The sequence below is a fragment of the Botryllus schlosseri genome, unplaced genomic scaffold, assembly GCF_051294905.1.
Source record: "Botryllus schlosseri isolate E-star unplaced genomic scaffold, Bs_hap1 Bs17a, whole genome shotgun sequence".
NCBI classification, from domain to species: domain Eukaryota; kingdom Metazoa; phylum Chordata; class Ascidiacea; order Stolidobranchia; family Styelidae; genus Botryllus; species Botryllus schlosseri.
The window spans coordinates 1122031-1141128 of NW_027648626.1; the positions used below are offsets into that span (position 1 = coordinate 1122031).

General features: G+C 41.5%; 2 protein-coding genes and 1 long non-coding RNA gene across 4 annotated transcripts in view; 1 reads left to right on the forward strand and 2 right to left on the reverse strand.

The window, feature by feature from the left end:
* Window positions 1-19098, reverse strand: part of LOC145459648 (uncharacterized) — a 333482-nt gene that overhangs the window by 234146 nt on the left and 80238 nt on the right. The gene's annotated exons all lie outside the window — the stretch shown is intronic.
* On the forward strand, window positions 281-11253 carry LOC145459708 (vascular endothelial growth factor receptor 1-like). Its single transcript, XM_080338262.1, has 9 exons — window positions 281-389; window positions 1035-1266; window positions 1887-2012; window positions 3543-3693; window positions 6117-6310; window positions 7203-7343; window positions 9385-9490; window positions 10046-10201; window positions 10543-11253. Exons 1-9 carry the CDS (start codon window positions 308-310, stop codon window positions 10672-10674), a joined length of 1320 nt encoding a protein of 439 aa, XP_080194388.1. The 5' UTR covers window positions 281-307; the 3' UTR covers window positions 10675-11253.
* LOC145459629 (uncharacterized) lies at window positions 15286-18281 on the reverse strand. 2 transcript variants are annotated; one of them, XM_080338203.1, is made up of 2 exons: window positions 17869-18281; window positions 15286-17535 (listed from the first exon to the last, which is right to left on the reverse strand). In XM_080338203.1, the coding sequence occupies exons 1-2, from the start codon at window positions 18279-18281 to the stop codon at window positions 16428-16430; spliced, it is 1521 nt and encodes a 506-aa protein (XP_080194329.1). In that variant the 3' UTR covers window positions 15286-16427. The 2 variants fall into 2 exon arrangements, with proteins under 2 accessions (XP_080194329.1, XP_080194328.1); XM_080338202.1 differs by having other exon boundaries at window positions 17812-18281.

Below are 19098 nucleotides of genomic sequence, written 5' to 3' on the forward strand. Positions count from 1 at the left end.
CGTTATCCAGGCTCCACCTCGCAAACTGTTTCGCGTTAGCGGGGCCAGATACGGCCAGTTGTCAGATGCTATATCAAAAATAAAGAATATCGGTCCGATGTAAATTACCAACAACAGCCCACGACCACGGGTGCAATATAAGACAACGTAACAGTTACCTAAATTACCAACACCAACGCATCAAGGCATGTGCCTTACATCAATGAGTGGACGAACCTTCCCGAAAGTTATACTGACTGTGTGATACTTGATTTGATCTGTATATTCGTTTTCGGCTGGATGCAGGAACAGCGAATTCCAGGCTTTAATGTCGGAACTGAAAATTTTGATTCACATGGGACCACATCTGAATATTGTGAACCTGTACGGCGCTTGCACGACACCGGAAGGTATATATGAGTTGTTTTGATTTGATCGTATATGAAAGTGCGCTGTGTATTTTCGGTAGTGTTGTGTGCGCGAAAGAAAATGTACGCACGTTGGAATTTCGTTTTGAAATTACCTGCTGCGATAAAATTGAATAATGAAATCAACCCGAATACTTTCGGCTGACACTCGTCAAGGGCAATTGTCAGCAACTATAGTTGAGAATTGAAGAGAACATTGTATTTTAATGTTATTTTTAATATGCAATGTTCCTTTTAATTCTCTTCTAGTTGTTGAGTTTTACCTTTAAGGAGTGTCAGCATAAAATATTCGGGTTTGTTTCAACATGAATACATTATTTAATTGCATACTCAAGCTCTGTGGGAGTATTTATCGGAGAGTATTTATTGCCTGTTTTACTGTAAAGTTTACTCTTAAATTTATAATGAACAGATATCAGTTATTACGGCGGCCTGAAATTTGAGTATGCGTCACTTTAGCATGAGCTTTATAACGCCAAAATTACCCTTACCCTAACCCCAACCCTATAACTCCAAATTTAAGACTAACCCAACCCTCAAGTGTAGTATGCCCATTGGTTATATGTACGTGGATCACGTATAACTTCCGGTATTCTGCTTAACGGTAACGAATTCTCCTTTCTGCAGGACCATTGATGATGGTGGTGGAATATTGCCGCTTCGGCAACCTGTCCAATTATCTGAAACGCTACCGCGCCAATTACGTAAGTCGGACCAGAAGAACGCGAATAGTGAGCAAAGAATTTGATGACTTCAAGGAGAGGCGTCCTACGAGATCTACAGCCGACGAAGCTGACCCAATCGATGCCGCCTCTGTTTCTGGAGAGAGTGCGTTTGTGGATGGCTGTGAGGAAAATAGGTTCGTAGTACAACTATTTCACAATGGTACTATACTTGAATATAAACACACATAGCCCTGGATAGGAGTATTTGTTTTGTTAGTTAATATAATGCTTTGAGTGTAACAATTTCTGCAGTAAGATGATCCTGGCATGGGTTGCGCGGCCCAAATGACTCTATCGAGCCTCATGTCTATATACCTGGCTTAACTTTGTGTCCCATGTAATCAAATTGCATTTTTGTTATGTGTGTTATTGACAAAAAAAATTCTCTCTCTCTCTCTCTTCATATGAATTCATAAAATCATGGTATCGTGCTTACAACAACAAATTCTTAAGCGCCATACAAGCTAATTACCTCCATCAACTAACGCAGGCTATTTGATTAATTTTGCAAATAACAATAGGATATTCAGAGTTTTCTCCTATTCGCCGCGAATTATATACAGCGTCTTGATGCAACTATACAAAATGGATTACATGATGTAAAATATTTTTGTCAGTCAATCACTTATCCACGTTAAAGCTTCAGTATACTTAAGCTGACAGCATTGGCGACTTCGTTTCACGACAAACCACCACTACTGAATTATCACTGCTCAGTTATACTATTACACGTCGTGTATTTCATTTATATCAGGAGTCAGCCGAAATGGAATAACGTAGGCAAACGGAGAAGCGCCACATCGAGTCTTAGCAGCGCATCGCACAGCGTGTCGAGGGACGAAGACGACGTTTGCAGGACAAGAGCGCGACTTTCTTACAGGTATAATATAAAGCTCCACACCAGAACATACATACTTCAAACTATACCACGATATCAGATTTTGAGACAGTGTCGATACAACGGATAACTAGCACCTTCGCCGATATATTCAAGTCGATATTACACAAATACGGCATCCATATAGCTTAACTCATATTTCAAAGAGTTCAGAGCATATGTTTTAACAGTACTGCAGTCATCACTATGTTTGGGCATGAAGTAACTTAGAAAGGTCGCATGGACACTAGGGTTGTTCAAAAAAACTTTTTTTTCCAAATCTCACTCGCCTAATGACTAAATCGTCAGGTTGTCCAAGAAAACGATGCACACCAAATTTGACTCAATTCCAACCAGTCAAGGCCGTGCAATCTTGAATTGAAATTTTTAAATTATTATTAAAAATAAAAATTCTCAAATTTTTCTGTCAACCCCATGAAATTGTTGAGCTGTCTTCAAAGACGATGCAAAACAAATTTGAGTCAATTCCGACTAGTAGAAGCGGAACTATTTGAGTTTTTCGTTGATAATTCTCGGATTATCCTTGACCGAAACTATAGCGATGAAAGTCGGTTGTCCCGATTCTTAGAACAGGACTGAAATTTAAATCTCTGACAGCATCATAACCATGTTAGCTTCAAACACGCTTCTACTATGTGTAGATAAAATATAAATAGCCTAATTCTACGCATACAGAGAACGAATTTACCTAAGACACGCGCGAATCGTTTTTTCTATGCACATAACTAAAATAATTCAAACTCGAGTTGCCGATCTGAAATCACACTCGTGATCCGAATTATGTCAATCTCGTTTAGGATTGCTGCGATGTTTAGCGGATGAAACCTTTCAAACTGCGTGGGCTGATAGTTTGATGGCATGGAAGGTTACGACTGTGGATGAGAGATTTTTAAATATGAAATTCAGACTAAATACTAGAAAAGAATGACGAATGGGTTGTAAATCGCGCGGAGCGCGAAAATTTTTTTCAGTTGAGCTCAGTTTCGGGCCCCCTTTCAGATGCTTTCACGCCCCCAAGTGGGGTGCGCCTTCAGTTTGAGAACCACTGCCTAAGAATTATCATGGTGAAATATGCTAAGAAAAAGTTAATTCAAGAGCCTGCATTAATTCAATATTTGGTACGCATTTTATTAATATATTTAATAAGGTTCTTTAGACTCTCGCGGGCCGCACAGAACGGTGTGGCGGGCCGCATGCGGCCCGCGGGCCGTAGTTTGCCCACCCCTGTGCTATATGCTCCATACTATGTTATTCTACCTCAAATAGCCGATACCGATATTTCTTTCATAGTCTGGTATCGAATCGATTAATAAAAATCCGTCTGGCTCAAATTGAAACGATGTATGTTCCTGCATCTACTTCAGGACGTATATAGGCTACTTCAAACCCTTTCCATAAGCAGATATAGTAACACAAGTCGTCCACCGGCATTTATCGCGATAGCTATTGACAATACACACCGTATCCATGAGATCACGGAGGCTATATTTAACGCAACATCATTCTTTACAGCTGCAGCGTCACGAGTAAGGAAAGTGTAAAGAACGCAAACCGAAAAGAGTTTGAGGAAGACCAGGAAGCCAAGATTACTCTGACCGAATCGGATTTGCTATCGTACAGCTATCAAGTGGCTCGAGGATTGGAATTCCTGGCATCTAAAAAGGTACGAACACGATGGCACGTACGTAGTGCATATGCAAAACACACCTTTTACGAACTCTATTGTAGAGAGGTAGAGAAATTCAATATGCAATTGAATAATATATTCACACTGAAATATACCTTGGTGCCAAGCGATAACATTCGAGTTTATTTCAATATGAATATATTGTTCAATTGTATAACTCAGGGGTCACCAACACGCGGCCCGCCAGGTCATATTTGCGGCCGGCGAACTGATATGAGATTTCGGAAGAACGCTAAAATGAACCATTTTAAAATGCTGAAATTGATTTCATTTCTCAAATTATTGCTGCTGTTACAAAATATAAGCTATTCGCTTGTGCCCAACACCATTATTCCTCACTAGCTGAAACAGCTTCGGTGATGGCAACATCATACGATCGACGGAGAATCTGCTGATACAAAAAGAGATAGTGCCTTGGCGTGCAATTACCCAGACACTCCCAAGACCGAGACGCTTAGAAAATGTCTTTATTGCTTTCCCACAAGATAAAGCTTTACGGGGAGACAGTCTGTCAGCGAGTAACGTGTATCGCTAGCGCGATATCGATTCTTTAGTCATTGAAAAGCATGGTCAGTCAGGTATCGTGAAATGATTTTGATAATAATTCAATATTCGTCAGATTCGTCATGATATTTCTTTCATTTGTGCTTCTTTAACAAAATATTTAAAAAAAAAAAATTGCGGTAACTATGCCCATCGTTCATATTAGATACCACGACGTAAAGTTTTGAAAACGTGGTTGCTCAAGTGCGTGGCCTATTTCGTCTCGATATTGCATTCCAGCGGCCCGCGGCCCTATGAAATTGAAAAGTAGCCCGCTCGCTACCCGTTTTGAGCTGGCGACACCTGGTATAAATATATTGTGTATCTCCCTCCATGCATAGTATACTCGAACAGGAACGAAGGTTGTCATGCAAAAGTTTAAACTTTTCTGAGTTAGATTCAAATTACAATTATTCCAACACATTTTTTCCAAATTTGATGAAAAAAAAAGATGAATTCGCAAAATCTTGAAAATAGAATTAAATCCCGAATTAGCAAGAAATACTGCAAAAATCGAGTTCAGTTCATATCAACGCAGAGCAAGGGAACATGAGCAAGGGAATGGCAAATGTCTGTACAACAAGCTTAGCACGTTTCACACATTAAAGTTCTCCTGTAGCATTTCCAGGAAAACCAGAAATTTGATAAGAATCTTTGTTACAACATAAAAAATTTCCAAAATTAGCTTAGGGCTAGATTACCGGTATATTGCATAGTTGTCCAAGTCTGGTTATGAGTTGTGATTAAGAATTGTTGGCATGGATGCAGGAAATTAGATGCAATTTACATTGCCAGTATAATTCAAGCGGGCCTGCAGTGTGTAATATAACGCGGAGACGGCATCGTTTCCCAAGCGTATCACTTTCGGACTGCCTAGGCGCCATGTCGTTCTCCTACAAGTAATTGATGCCCTATTGGCGGCAACCGCAGCGTCATACATTGATATCGTTCGGTGTGTTGTGGAATTTTATGACGAATCGCGACTGTCGGCCCCGTATGACTTCACGCGCACAAAGACTTGGCCTAATCGCATTTGCATCGACAATTACGCTGAAGTCAATTGTGTGGAGAAATGCAGCGCTGTGGTAGCCTACTCAGTACTCATACGCTACTGGGTGTATTGCGCGCATGTTCCGACAATTATATGCGCTTCTGATTCATATTTCCGTGGCGAAGAATAGTGAATTCGTATACCGTTTCGAAGAAGGAATTTGCGAATCATAATAATGAATGCGACAAGGAAATGGTTACAAATTGTTTGAGTTTAGGGCGATTCAAGGACATGAGCCTACCGTTAACTATCGTCCCATTCATCCCATATTTATCTGTAATCAGTAGGTTTTTTTTCACCTAAAACGGACGTTTTTGTTCTAGAAACCCAAGATTTTGACATTTTTTGACTTTAAAAAACTTGATTTTGACAAAATTTTGCCCTCATGTATGTAAATTAGGTGTTTTCGCACATAATGTTAGAATTGTAGTGCTTTTCTTCATTTCTGGTTGAAATTGTCCGTCCTTACGCAGTAGCTTGGCATGAAAAAAAAAATTCTTGAAAATTGACAATTCTCCATTTCTCACTTTTGCTTCAGCTTCAGACCGTTTATGATTCACAATGGCCCGTCTACAAGGGTGGGCCTATAAAGTAGGCTAAAAGATGTCAAATGATAACTCCACCGCAGCGCAAACATCTACTATATAAACGAAATGCAAGTTGCTAAAAAATTTTGACTTTGTAAACAATTTTGACATTTTTTGACCTAAAGCTACAATTTTGACACAATTTTGACTTTTTTGACGTAGTCAAAAAAAATCGCTCGAATGATAAGTGACATAACGCATGTCGTGTTTGTTTTCAGTGTATTCACCGAGACGTGGCTGCCAGAAATATTTTGATCGCGGATAATCAAGTCGTGAAGATTTGCGATTTCGGCTTAGCGAGAGACGTGTGCAGAGACCCCGATTACGTCAGAAACGGAGAGGCGAGACTACCGTTGAAGTGGATGGCGCTGGAGTCTATTTTCGACAAAGTCTACAGCACAAAGAGCGACGTGTAAGTTGGTCCTGTTGTTTATTAAAATATGATTTGGCGGGTATGTGATTTTACCTTCGTTTGAAGAGCTTCTTGGAGGTACAGAACTTCAATATACAATTGAATAGTATATTCATATTGATATGAACCCGAATATTTTCGGCTGTCACTCGTCAGGGGTAATCGTCAGCAACTAGTAGAGAATTGGAAAGAACATTGTATATCACTTCCATTTGTGTGCCTTGTAGTCGACTTTTATCAAAATACACCAACCCAAACTACGTCAACAACAGGAGTTCGTGTACCACCTGAAAATAATACATCGAACGCTCTCTCGTTTGAAATGTCATGCTGGTGACGTCATATTTTGCGATACGATTGTTGATATACAATGTTCTTTCCAATTCTCTACTAGTCGCTGACGATAACCCCTGATGAGTGTCAGCCGAAAATATTCGGGTTTATTTTAATATGAATATACATACTATTCAATCGTATAAATCCTTCGTTATGAATTATAAACGAATCAGAGATAATTCTAATTGTATAATTAGACTGATTAGCTCGAAATGCCGGAAATCTAATTCTAGTCTAATATACGAAATATTTGTATGCTCTTATTTTAATTCTAATATAATTTCTAGTTTTCTTGAAATGCTACAGGAGAACAGCATAGTGCACAACGAACCAAGCTTGGTGTACACTGTGCACTGTGCAGGCGTTCGCCGTTCTCATGCTTGAGAGAAGGGACGCTGATTTCATATGAGGCTGAGGTGTACTTGATTTTTGCTGTATTTCTTTCTATTATCGGTTTTAATTGAATGTGCAAGTTTTTTCGAATTCAGTAATTATAATTATAATCAAATTTGAAGGAAAAAAACAGTTCAGCTACATTTATATTTCACGTATTCAGGTGGTCGTACGGCGTGCTGCTCCGGGAAATCTTCTCGCTCGGGACTTCCCCGTATCCGGGGAGCGTCATCAACGAAGAATTTCTCAACGAGCTCAAGCGCGGAGTGAGAATGCAAAAACCGGCCAACTCTCCGGATAGAGTGTGAGTGACATTTTATCACCGTTGGCATAACGGTCAAAACCGAACCCGGTTTGATAACAGAGGATATATGAAAAACAATCATTACTATACTTTTGCATATAATATGGGAGAGACCGGGAACAAATGTAACACGGGGAAAATGTAACAATCGACCTCACCGCTAGTAGGATGAAGAAATCGCCTTCATATTTTAAGTGCACATGCGGTAGTTATGTCTTCTAATATACCTGAAGTTACGTTGAGCTACGACGTGAAACCCTGGAATAATTTCAAAAAAACGAGATTTTGGACCCTTGAGTAAATATTTTCTGATCTGGAATAATTTGTTCTGAAGAATAAAACCTCAAGTGGTCACAAAGCAATATATGTAACTGGAACAATGTCACCATAGTCTACCCTGATGATAGGGAAACTAGGACTCGCGTCGCCGGGAAGGCACCATCATGAGACATTACTCATGGTAGTATCAGTATCAGCATTTCAATGTTATGTAAGATACATCAGTCTCTGTAGAAGATTCAGTCGACCTGGGCTACTTTTACTTTACGTGGTTACTCAGTTAGACTACTTTCACTTCTGCTCCACTTTTAGGTGAAATAGCTTCCATTTGACACTTTGTATCTTGAAAAGCAGAAATTAGCTTTGCAATAAGTTTACATCAGCCTCATGAGTGAAATTGTCATAAAAAGCGTCAAATATAACCTGTGTCACAGCAGCTGTATATACTTTCGAATGTTTTAACTGTAGTGTCATTACTGATTAGCCATTTTGTGTTAGTCGCCAAAAGGTATCTTAAATTTCGTATGTAGTTACCTCAGTGTTGGGATCAAGTCACTACCTTCGAGTCACGAGTCATCTCGAGTCATTGCACATTTTGACTCGAGTCAAGTCAAGTCAGTCGATTTTCGAAGGTGACTCGAGTCAAGTCAAGTCACTCGATTTTTGGAGGTGACTCGAGTCAAGTCGATTCAAGTCAAGTCAAGTCGCGAGTCAAGTCACAATTCAAGTCAAATTGACTTTTCGAGGTATGAGGCGTGATTACGTCATTGTATTTTGCTAGCTGTCCTAAATACAGATTGAGTGGTCATTGATTTTGAACAGATGACGGAATGTAGAGTTGAATATACACGCAAGTAAGGCGCTGTATCGCTCACATATAAGTAAAACCAATAAACTACGTAAGCAATCGCACAGCCTCAGTTTATAGTTACTAGCCAAAATAGAGAATAGAGAAACGAATTGATAAGATGCAATACATCACCCTTTTGCAAATTGATATGATACAATTCGGGCCTGCGCCAATGGTTGAAAACTATATAAACTATTTTCGAATTCAATTTCAATAGAACAATAGATTTTGTTAAGTTAAGTACACAGAACAGAATTATACATTTTGCTATTAAATTACTTTACTGTACTATAGTTTACGACAACGTAGGCTGTAAGCTTCGATCACTTCGTTTGCGATCAATATATTTGTGAGAGAACAATGGAGGCTCGGTGAAACGCACGATCATTAAATGATTGGTCGCTCTCGCGGATTACACCAGCGTTGCGCGAACAATCCGAGCATATACAAGATACAGTGATTTTTATTGACACTGATTGCATGATGACTTGAAATTGACTCGTGAATTTTGCTCCGAGTCATGAGTCAATTCACATTTCTGATAGGCCAAGTCAAGTCAAGTCATTTTAGCAAAGTGACTCGAGTCAAGTCAAGTCATGCGAAAAAGTGACTCGAGTCTGACTCGAGTCAAGTCATGACTCGAGTCCTCACAACACTGAGTCACCTACGATTAACTGCTGATAGTACGTGACTCCTACACCAAATCATACTTCTTGAAATATACTCACTTAAGTAACTGCAAGACTGTTATTTTCAACTACCTCTTGAAATGGTTATTTCGTCACTTGGAAATCGTAGAAATTTACGGAGATTTACACTTCTACTCGGTTAGCGATTTTAACTGTACTTGGACCCGTATTCATATAAAATAAATCAATACAACGAATTTTTCAATTTACCTCTCTCTTTTAGCTACGATTCGATGCTGGTCTGTTGGTCCGAAAATCCAGACGAGAGGCCTTCCTTTACGAAGCTAGCTGAAGAATTCAGCGATATTCTACAAGGGGAATGCAGCAGCGTAAGTATTGAGTAGGGTTACCATATTTTAAGATCCAAAAAGACGACACTTTTTTAAAATTCCGAAAGCTCTAGTACCGGAAAAGAAAACTGGTGATTGTGAAAATTTTTCGACCAATTGTACTGTTTTGACTAAAAAAAGGTCATCAGTCCGACTCTACTCCTGAATTACTCACTTTTACCCCATTTCAGCGGTCTTGACTAAAACGGAAGCGCATCTTTCCCATCTCTACTCCCAAAATACCCGTCGCGCCGCATTTTTTGTTGATTATCTTGTCAAATCTGGCGTTAGCGGCGTCGGAGTGCAGTTTTCGATCCCATTTCAACAATTCTTCTACAAAAAGAGGAGAAATTCCCAAGAAAGAGGACATGCCTCCTCCGAGGACACCTTCAATTTATTGAAAAAAGAGGACAAATCCTCTTAAAATATGACATATGGTAACCCCAATATTGAGGCTATTCAAACTTTGAGCCATTACACTCGTTTGTGGCTAGCTTTTGGCAGAATTTACGATCTGGTAATTTGAGGTTCACTTGTAACTCTACTTTTGTTCAGGACTACCTGGACATGCTGCGAATCTTCCAACAAAAGACGGAAGCTTTGATGGATCGTAAGATAACACCTGGCAAAAAACCGGAGGAAACATTTCCTGACGCTTCTGGCGAGACGCCGACAGTTTTTGCGACGCAAGTTGAGGCGCCGGAATCAGAGGTAATGCTTATCATGGGCTGCGAACCTTAAGAAAAGTCAGATTTGGAATTTTGTGTGTCGCGAATGTATGGCGGTTACTGATATGCAGAGGTGTACGAAGTAGTCAGCTATACATGGGTTATATCACCCATAAAAGCCTCAAACTCAGTATCAAAAGATAACCACTTAAGCACTCAAAATAGACAAAAGTACTTCGTTACTAACCACCTCTATTGATATATTCTTACGTAATCAACATAAATTTACAAGAAGTAAGGCCATGGTCTATGACCGGCAAATTTCCTAGCCTTATGTCTCCCTTCATTTGCAGCATAAGTTATTCGAATTTTCTCTTTATTCAGGGCGCTGGAGCTTCTTCAGAAACCGCACTTTTGATTGTCGAGAGCGACGAGAACCTACACAACATACCCTGCGTTATCTCAGGTGAGAAATCAACACAAAAACTAGAATGGTTTAAAAACATCAGACATTGACCGATTTCTTACTCTTACTGGCGGCGACTTTGAGATAAACGAGTTGGATTATGACTCCTCGTCACAGCGACCGTCGATAGACGTTGGAATCAACGGATCCGCCAACGAAACACCGCCATCTTATAACGCTCTGTGACTGCATGAAACGTATAGGGCGTTGCAGTAGACTAATGTAATGAATGGAGAGCTCGAGCTCGATATTCACAAGCGTAAGCGTCAGAATTGAATAAACGTCGATTGACCTGCGCTCTACGTGGCAGTATGAAAGCCGACTGTACTCAAGTCAAAAGGTCTAACCGCACATGATTGAATCTGAGAGACTATGCCACGCTCATATCACTATAATGACGTCCAATGAACTCTGAACTGGCACCTGTCTGCCATTGCGTGATGATTATCGTCCTGTGGGATATGACGTAACAGAGAGTCATGACGTTGGAGCTAGGAAAAGAGGAAGATACTCAAAGACACTGTCGAAATCACAGCAATTCTTACGATTTATATCGAAAATTGAAACATTTATCTATCCACGAAGTCATGGGTATTATTGTCTAGTATGAATAGTTGAAGCATAGTGTCCTATATCAGTGGTTCCCAACCTTTTTTCGACCCATGGCCCCCTTTTCAAGGTCAACACCGATCATCGCCCCCCAAATTTTGTGCACCGATAATTGGGCATACAGACTGTAATCACCGGCGGGTTGACTAAAAAAAAAAAAAAAAGGTCATCTTTCTCCGCTCAGAGCTGAAAATAACGTTTTTTCGCTCCGCATTGCTAGGTGGATGACTAAAAAAAAAAAAAAGGTCAGCCGCTTTACGCGTCATCGCCCCCCTATCGCCCCCTTCGCTATTTTCGCCCCCCGTCGCCCCCTTTGTCCATTTTCGCCCCCCTGTCGCCCCCTTCGTCATTTTCGCCCCCCTAGATCGCCAAATCGCCCCATGGGGGGCGATATCGCCCACGTTGGGAACCACTGTCCTATATGGTTGAAGCTATCAATACAGTGATGATTAGGCGTACATGTCATGGGTGATTGAAACGTGTATCTACCAGAGACGATGTTGTTATTTTCACGATGTCAACATGCAGGATTTAGTTTAGTATGAAGATTTCAATTTCTATGTATACAGCAATGATTAAGCGTCCTTCGCATTCTGGATTGACACGTGGATATTCGAGACAACGTCCAAATTTTCAAGATGCCCACATGCGGGTTTTTGCCTAGTATGAAAATTTCAGCTTCTATCAATACAGTTATAATGAGCGTCCATATCATTCTGGTTACGCAGTTTTATTTATTTCTATTCTGTCGTTACAACTCATTTCTTTGCTATTGTTTTCCACTCTTCGTCTGGTGAGATATTCGTTGAATTATATTATATGTTGTACAGAGTACAGGCCTGAATTTGTGAATATTTTACTAGGGCTTAGGCAGGCTTATTTTACCTAGAAAACTATGCGCCTTCGTGATTGAGTTTGAGTCAACATATGGTTTGAAGTAATTAGCAACATGCTGTGTCGATTACTGTGGTGTATGGCATGCACTCTCATTTCCCTAATCTGAACGGCCATGTTACGTATAGCCTAACGCACGCATTCGCCATACGGACGCATGCTTAGCAGTATGAGAATCCTGACGTTTCTGTGTCCAAGTCCTTCGTACCCGATTTTGTACAGAAGTACGCCGTTTTCCCGAAAACATTTTTCTGTATCGGCTAAGATCATTTTTCATTTGAATTTGTTCAATCAATCAATCAGTTTTATTAATATTTTCATAATTTCAAAACACCACAAAACTGCGATACAATGAAAAGATTAGAAGGTGTCGAAACAACTTGGAGTAGTATTTAAGATCAGCCACCCACCTTAGCCTAGGGCCTAGGCGAAGTAAAGAAAAGGCATGCATGCACACTGAATGAAAAGTATTATTATCATTGGTTTATTAGCAATTTTATCAGTTCAATACACCACAAAAAATGCGATACAATGAATAGACAGGAAGATGTCGAAGCGACTTGGATTTGTCAATGGAATCGGACACCCACCTTGGCCTAGGCGTAGTAAAAAGGAGGCATGCACACTGAATGAAAGTAAAGAATACAGTATAGAAAAAGAAAGCGACAAGAAATAGGGCGGCATGTCATGGGAAGCGAGATCGATAGGTCAGTCGTGGTCCGGTAATCTTGAGGATGGACTGTATTTATTTAGTAGTAATTGCTTGTATTTCGACTTGAATGTGGACATGCTCGTCGACTGTCGGATGGCCGGCGGGATACTGTTCCACACATCAGGTCCGGCATATTTGATGGAGCGATGATCTTTTCGGTCGATCATATGATATTTGGACGACGTGGACGCACGTGTGTTGTACTTGTGCGCTTTTGATTCAGAGGTAAAGAAGTCATTGAAATATTCGGGGCAACGACCGCAGTGAAACTGATACATAAACTTGGCGATTTCTAGTTTCCGCATATCTTCTATGTTTAGGACGCCGAATCTCTTCAGCAGCGATTTATTGGATGGGCAGCCAGGCCCCTTTGGGGCCCTAGCTATGATTCGGAGCACTTTATGCTGTAGTTTCTGCAGTGGCTTGAGTGCAGTTTTACTGGCAGCCCCCCAACAGAGGATGCCATAATGTAACTTCGATTGGATTAAGGATTTAAAGAGTATCAGGAGAACCCATGCTGGCATGAAGCGCCCAAGGCTGTAGAACAGGCCGCACTTCGGTGATAATTTAGTTTCTAGGGATTGAATATGACTCTTCCAGGACATGTTCGAGTCCAGTAAAACTCCGAGATATTTGGCATTATCTGTGTTGGAAACGGGCTGACCAGCGATATTAACGGTTAGGTTATTTTTTGAATTGACTGTCAGCAATTGCGATTTCGAGGCGTTTATGCAAAGGTTGTTCTGGGCCGTCCACTCATGGACTTTGGGCATTTGGTCACCAGTCAGGGCATCCAGCTCTGCCGTCGAAGATGCGGAAGAGAGGAGGTGAGTATCATCAGCGAACAGTGTGGTGTTCAATGAGGAGGTTTCAAAAATGTCGTTGACATATAAGGTGAAAAGGACCGGTCCAAGTACTGAGCCCTGGGGCACACCACAGGTCACCGGGTGAGGAGAGGACAAGGTGTCTGAGATCGCAACCATTTGTTGGCGTCCAGTGAGGTAACTTTTCATGAGCTCAAGTTGTGGGCCCCGAAGTCCGTAACGCGCCAATTTCGAGATGAGAATTTTATGATCTACGCAGTCAAACGCTTTTTTTAGGTCGAGAAAAATGCTACATCCCACATTTCGCTTCTCTGAGATATCATAGTACTGTTCGGCCACTGTTAGGAGGGCATGAGCGGTTTGGTGTTTGTTTCGGAAGCCAAATTGTTGAGGGGAAATGACCGACATTTTGGCGAGGAATGAGGACAGGCGGGAGAGGAGCAACTTTTCGAATACAATCCCGATGCATGGGAGAACGGATATCGGACGGTAGTTGGTGACATTAGTTCTATCCCCAGCTTTGTGTACAGGGACTACTCTGGCTTTTTTTAGATAGCTTGGGTAGACTCCATTTTCTATCATGAAGTTGAAAAAATGGGCCATATATTGACCGATATGCAGGCTTATCATTTTTAAAAACCATGATGGGATTTGGTCATAGCCGTCGGCCTTGTGCGATTTCAGTTTGTGGATGGCTACTTCTACTTCGTATTTGGTCGTAGGTTCAAGCACAATTGACTGGGATATCGATCTCACCTCTGACCTGGCCGACACAGGTTTTGTAATAGAAGAAGCAATATTTGGGCCTACGTTACAAAAATATTCATTGAAGTGATTCGCGATGGCCGCCGGGTCTGAAAGTTTGTTTCCGGTATGCGAATTCACAATTTCCGAAACAGACTTATGGCCTTTTTTTCGATGTAGGAGAGAGTTAAGTCCTGACCATGTTTTTCGAGTGTCCTTTATGTGTCTGTTGAAAAATCTCTCATTGTACTTTGCTTTTGCCTTGGAAATGAGATGCACGGTGCGATTCCTGAAACGTCGAAATCTTTCTCGTTCATCTTCTGAGCAGTTCTTGGTGTCTATTCGGTTATGCCACCGGTTACGTTTACGGATGAGTTGAATCAGCTTTGTGGTCATCCACGGATTTCGCTTCAATTTTCTTTGACTTCTCGAAAGGCGCTGTAGAGGTGCAAATTGTTCCAGCAGTGATTTGATAGCAGACATAAACTCTACAAATTTTTCGTCAAAGTTGTTTACCGAGATGTGGGGGATGGCTGATGTTTTAAATTGATTGAATGCGGCATCATCGAGCGCTTCTTCGTCCACTAACTCTCGTCGTCTGCAGAGGTGATATGTTTCGGGGGGTGTCCTTTGTTGTTCTTGTGATAGAAAACCAATATGGTTGTGGTCACTGATTTTTGCCGAAATGACAAATGGAATGATTTCCATGTCGCGCGAGTTGGTATTGTGACAGTAGGGTTATATGAGGTATTATTGTCTCTGTAATTAGAACTCAGACGAGTAGTTGTCCTGGCGTAGGCTGCACTCTGTCTGTACTTAACTGAGAGATAGAACGTCCTCTTCGACCGCTGTCGTATCGTGAACTCTTCAGACGAATATATTGTTCAACACAGTCTATTTATTGTACGTAATTTCAGTAGGTTTAGCATGAATCTCCTCGAAATTGCTATCGCACGAGTTTATAAATGGTCGATATTATCGTAATAGGAAATTACGTCACGTACGCATAAGGCATGCAATACACTGTTGTGACACGCCTAAGACACACCGTTACACCATCCCCCCTTTGAGGGAGCGGACATGCAATGAGCGGAAGTAATTAGAACGAAGGTGTCACAACAGTAATACAGTAGCCTAACAATACCACTTATCAAACAAGTCCAGACGCTAATTTACGAGAGAGATGAACAAGTTTTCTACAGCTTTTATAATATACTAGTTAGCCTATCAGATCACAATACAATTCAGCTTACTGAACAAGAAATAATAACCCAACACTACACAAAATCCAGATTAACACACTAGAATAGGTAGCCTACAACTAACTACATTAAGCCTAACACAAAAAAAAAATATACACAATTTACATCTCAGTAGGCTCGCTCAAGTGTTACACACCAGCCAAGTCTGAGAGGCTATCCAACTTTAACAACAGTCCATGACCACTCTTATATACAATGTGGTCGTTACATACAACAATTGTACTTCGCTAGTACAATTTAGGTTTGATAGAATCGACGTCTATCTAAACCAAAAACGCGTGTGCGGTGCTCCTCCGTTTACTCACACGTGGCAGGGCGGGTGCCTGAATTCATCGGCGAAACAGGTCTTACTATGGCCGGGGGTTTCTTCTCTGGGGGCGGCGATACTCGCGAAGCCGACGTTGAATCGTGACGGGTCGGAACGGTATCAGGCATTCGGTCGTGTACCAGTGAGGTAGGTACGATTTGATCCCCCTTGTTGACGTTCCGGGAGGGTTGGGGCGAGAGCTGTGCACCATCGGTCGGTTCGGTTACCGTGTCTTCGTGCTGCAAAAGCGGCTGTTCGGTACCAATATCGACAGTATGACATCTGGTGCTTGCATCCGAGACATTCCCGTCATTCACGTCATTCAGTTCCCCCGGCATATTGCCGTCCGTATCGATCGATCGCAATTCAATGTTTTGATCAGAGTGTACGCCACGTGTTTCCACCGGAGCACCGCTTCCCGCGTTTTTCGAAACTCGCTGTCGCAACGTGTTCACCGTCCTGAAATAGACTTCAACACGGCAGTACGTCTGTCATGAAAGGACTTACGCCTTACAGCACGTTTCGAACAAAATAATTTACAACTTAAATACAATCCCCAGATCATAGCGTTCAACAGACAAAAAATCAAAATGTACTGGACAATTGGGCTCGTTACACTAGCCAAAATGTACAAGATGCTGCCCCTAAAAGCTTCATAAACAATCTTAACTGGCAGTGAAGGGTCGGCGTCGACGTGATCGCCGATTATACTACGATTAGCTAAGTGGGAGGCCGATAATTCACGCAATTTTTGAACTAACAACATGCTATGGGACATATGAGCCAACACACTGTCATAATCCGTACCAAGTGAAGGGTCTATTTTACTGAAAATATCTAAAAACGTTTCAGTCAGATTCACCGGATGTGTCGATTCTATAACAGTATCTAACCCGTCATGCATTGAGAATTTTAACTCAGTAACCGACGCGTTCCGCGAAATTAATAAGCCATTTTGAAATTTGAAAAATGACTTCCCTACTTTAAAAATTTTCGTCGTGTTTTTCGAGCCGAGATCTAAAGTTACCGGACCCAAGTATGCCGTTCCATTATCTACCAAGGTGGCCATTCGTGATAAGTTTTGGCCGAACCTTACAATTGGTCGCGCAGATAATCTACCGCCTGGCAAGAACAAACTCTCCTGTACTACGACAGTCTGTCTAAAACATTGTTCAGCCTGTATTACATCGCCGGCTTGACGAAACCGAGGTCGACCTTTGGTCGGTGACAAGTATAACGCGGCGTTCGTATTTAGCGGAATCAGCGACTTTTGGATGGCATACATCTGTTGCTCAACGTTGCATTCAAATGCGTTCAAATTGGTCACAAGACTTCGGTACCGAAAATCAGATTGATCTTTTACCTCTTGTATTGTTGCAAGAAGGAGGCGCATGCTTGGAGTTGTACGATTGGAACTTGCGGCCGGCTGCCCAATCGATAATCTTCGCATATCTCCATCTTTACAACTTTTCGGTACGACAAAGAAATCGTTGACGAGACATATTATCGGGGTTTTCCTGATACATCTCGTGGATTCAGATTGACACGATTTCCTTGACCTGAAACTCAGTCCCAAAGACGGCATTTCAATTCTTGTCGCAAATGGATAACGCTGTCCATAATGGATCACAACTCGGGAATTCCTTCCTATCAGCACTGTTGGGCAACGGTATCTAGTCAATGCGCCGGAATCCCAAACTACAGTGGCCAATTGGTTACGGCAATGCCCTTTATCGGGGGCACATTGAGACAAATCAGTCTGGTCAGATCTCAAGGCCACGTTCAGAGTGTCATATACAATATCTACATCATGAAAAATCAAATTTCGCAGATACCCTTCGTCTGTCGTTGGCCATGTCCACTCTACGTGCAAGGAATTATTGGTAGCATACAAGCCTTCCCCCATGTCCTCCAGATTCCCGTATTGTGACAATTTAGTAATGATGGCATGCTGACATTCCGCCAGTGGAAGCTGGTAACGAACCTCCTCTGATACCTCTTGGCTGTAAGTACCAAAAAAGAAGTAATGAGATTTCCACTTTCGCTCCGTAACATAACACATCTGTCCACTAAAATGATGGAAGCGGTTACGCAAGGCATAAATATCAGCTGTGCACCTCTCTGAACGTCTTACGGGGTTATTTACACACTCATCTGGCGGGGTAATTTCGATAAACTCAGAAACAGCATTCTTTGTACAAACTTCAATATCCATCGTGATATCCGTGCTATTCACTGGGTTCGTTTGAATCAACGTCACGGATGACAGCACAATCGCCAGACACAGAATTGACGGATACGCCATAATCCTTCAGCCACGTCGGTTTCTTGACAGCACGTCCTGACTTCGTTTTAACCGGAGTAACTATATCGTGTCTGGAAGCAGAAATTGGCAGGTTATTACTTGTTACCTCCTGACTGAAAGGCGCGCTCGCTGGTCTGTCATTGTCCGCATTTCCTGAAACTCTGGCGGGCACTGTATCCCCTGACGGCTCAATTTGATCTGAAGGAAATAGCTCGGCACAATCATTATGACCGAGGTTCTGTTTCACATCGACTGCGTCCTCCACGTGTTGTTCTCCCTCGCAATTTTCGTGAGAACCACTATTATATCATTTTAACTGAGGTGTGAATCGTAGAATCTCCGTAACTCGAATGCTCCCAAGTTATAGATTGTTCCGCAAAATACCGTCATGGATTTCAATCATTAACTTTTGATGACGAAAGTAAGATGGATTGGTGTTGAACCGTCTAATATAGCTTTTCAAAGGTAGGTATGGAAATATACGCTGCATGTCTTCCGCAACTTCATTGACAAGATCAATTGTCGATTGCGGCATCATGAGCATCTGGGCGAGAACAGATGGCTGATTGTTCGTTTTGATATGTCTTTGATTTGTAGTGTTGAGTTTGACGTTTAAGGTGATGACCCTCAGGATCCGGATATGTGTTGGAGTCCAAGGATCCGATATTACCTGAAAGGGAAACAGAATTACAATGGTTCATAGTAATGTATAGTACATTTTTTGCAAAACGCCTTCGTAATATCACGGTAACTATACCTTGTTTCAACTTTGATGATTGTTCCGGATCGCCTTATAATATAAGTTCAATAGTTTAAG

Coding starts and splice junctions, on each gene's coding strand:
- LOC145459708 (XM_080338262.1), top strand. CDS start 308: ATGTCGGAACTGAAAATTTTGATTCACATGGGACCACATCTGAATATT. Junction 2,013..3,542: donor AGAGCGCGACTTTCTTACAG/GTATAATATAAA, acceptor CATTCTTTACAG/CTGCAGCGTCACGAGTAAGG. Junction 10,202..10,542: donor TTGAGGCGCCGGAATCAGAG/GTAATGCTTATC, acceptor CTCTTTATTCAG/GGCGCTGGAGCTTCTTCAGA.
- LOC145459629 (XM_080338202.1), bottom strand. CDS start 18,281: ATGGCGTATCCGTCAATTCTGTGTCTGGCGATTGTGCTGTCATCCGTG. Junction 17,536..17,811: donor TGGCCAACGACAGACGAAGG/GTATCTGCGAAA, acceptor ACTGAGTTTCAG/GTCAAGGAAATCGTGTCAAT.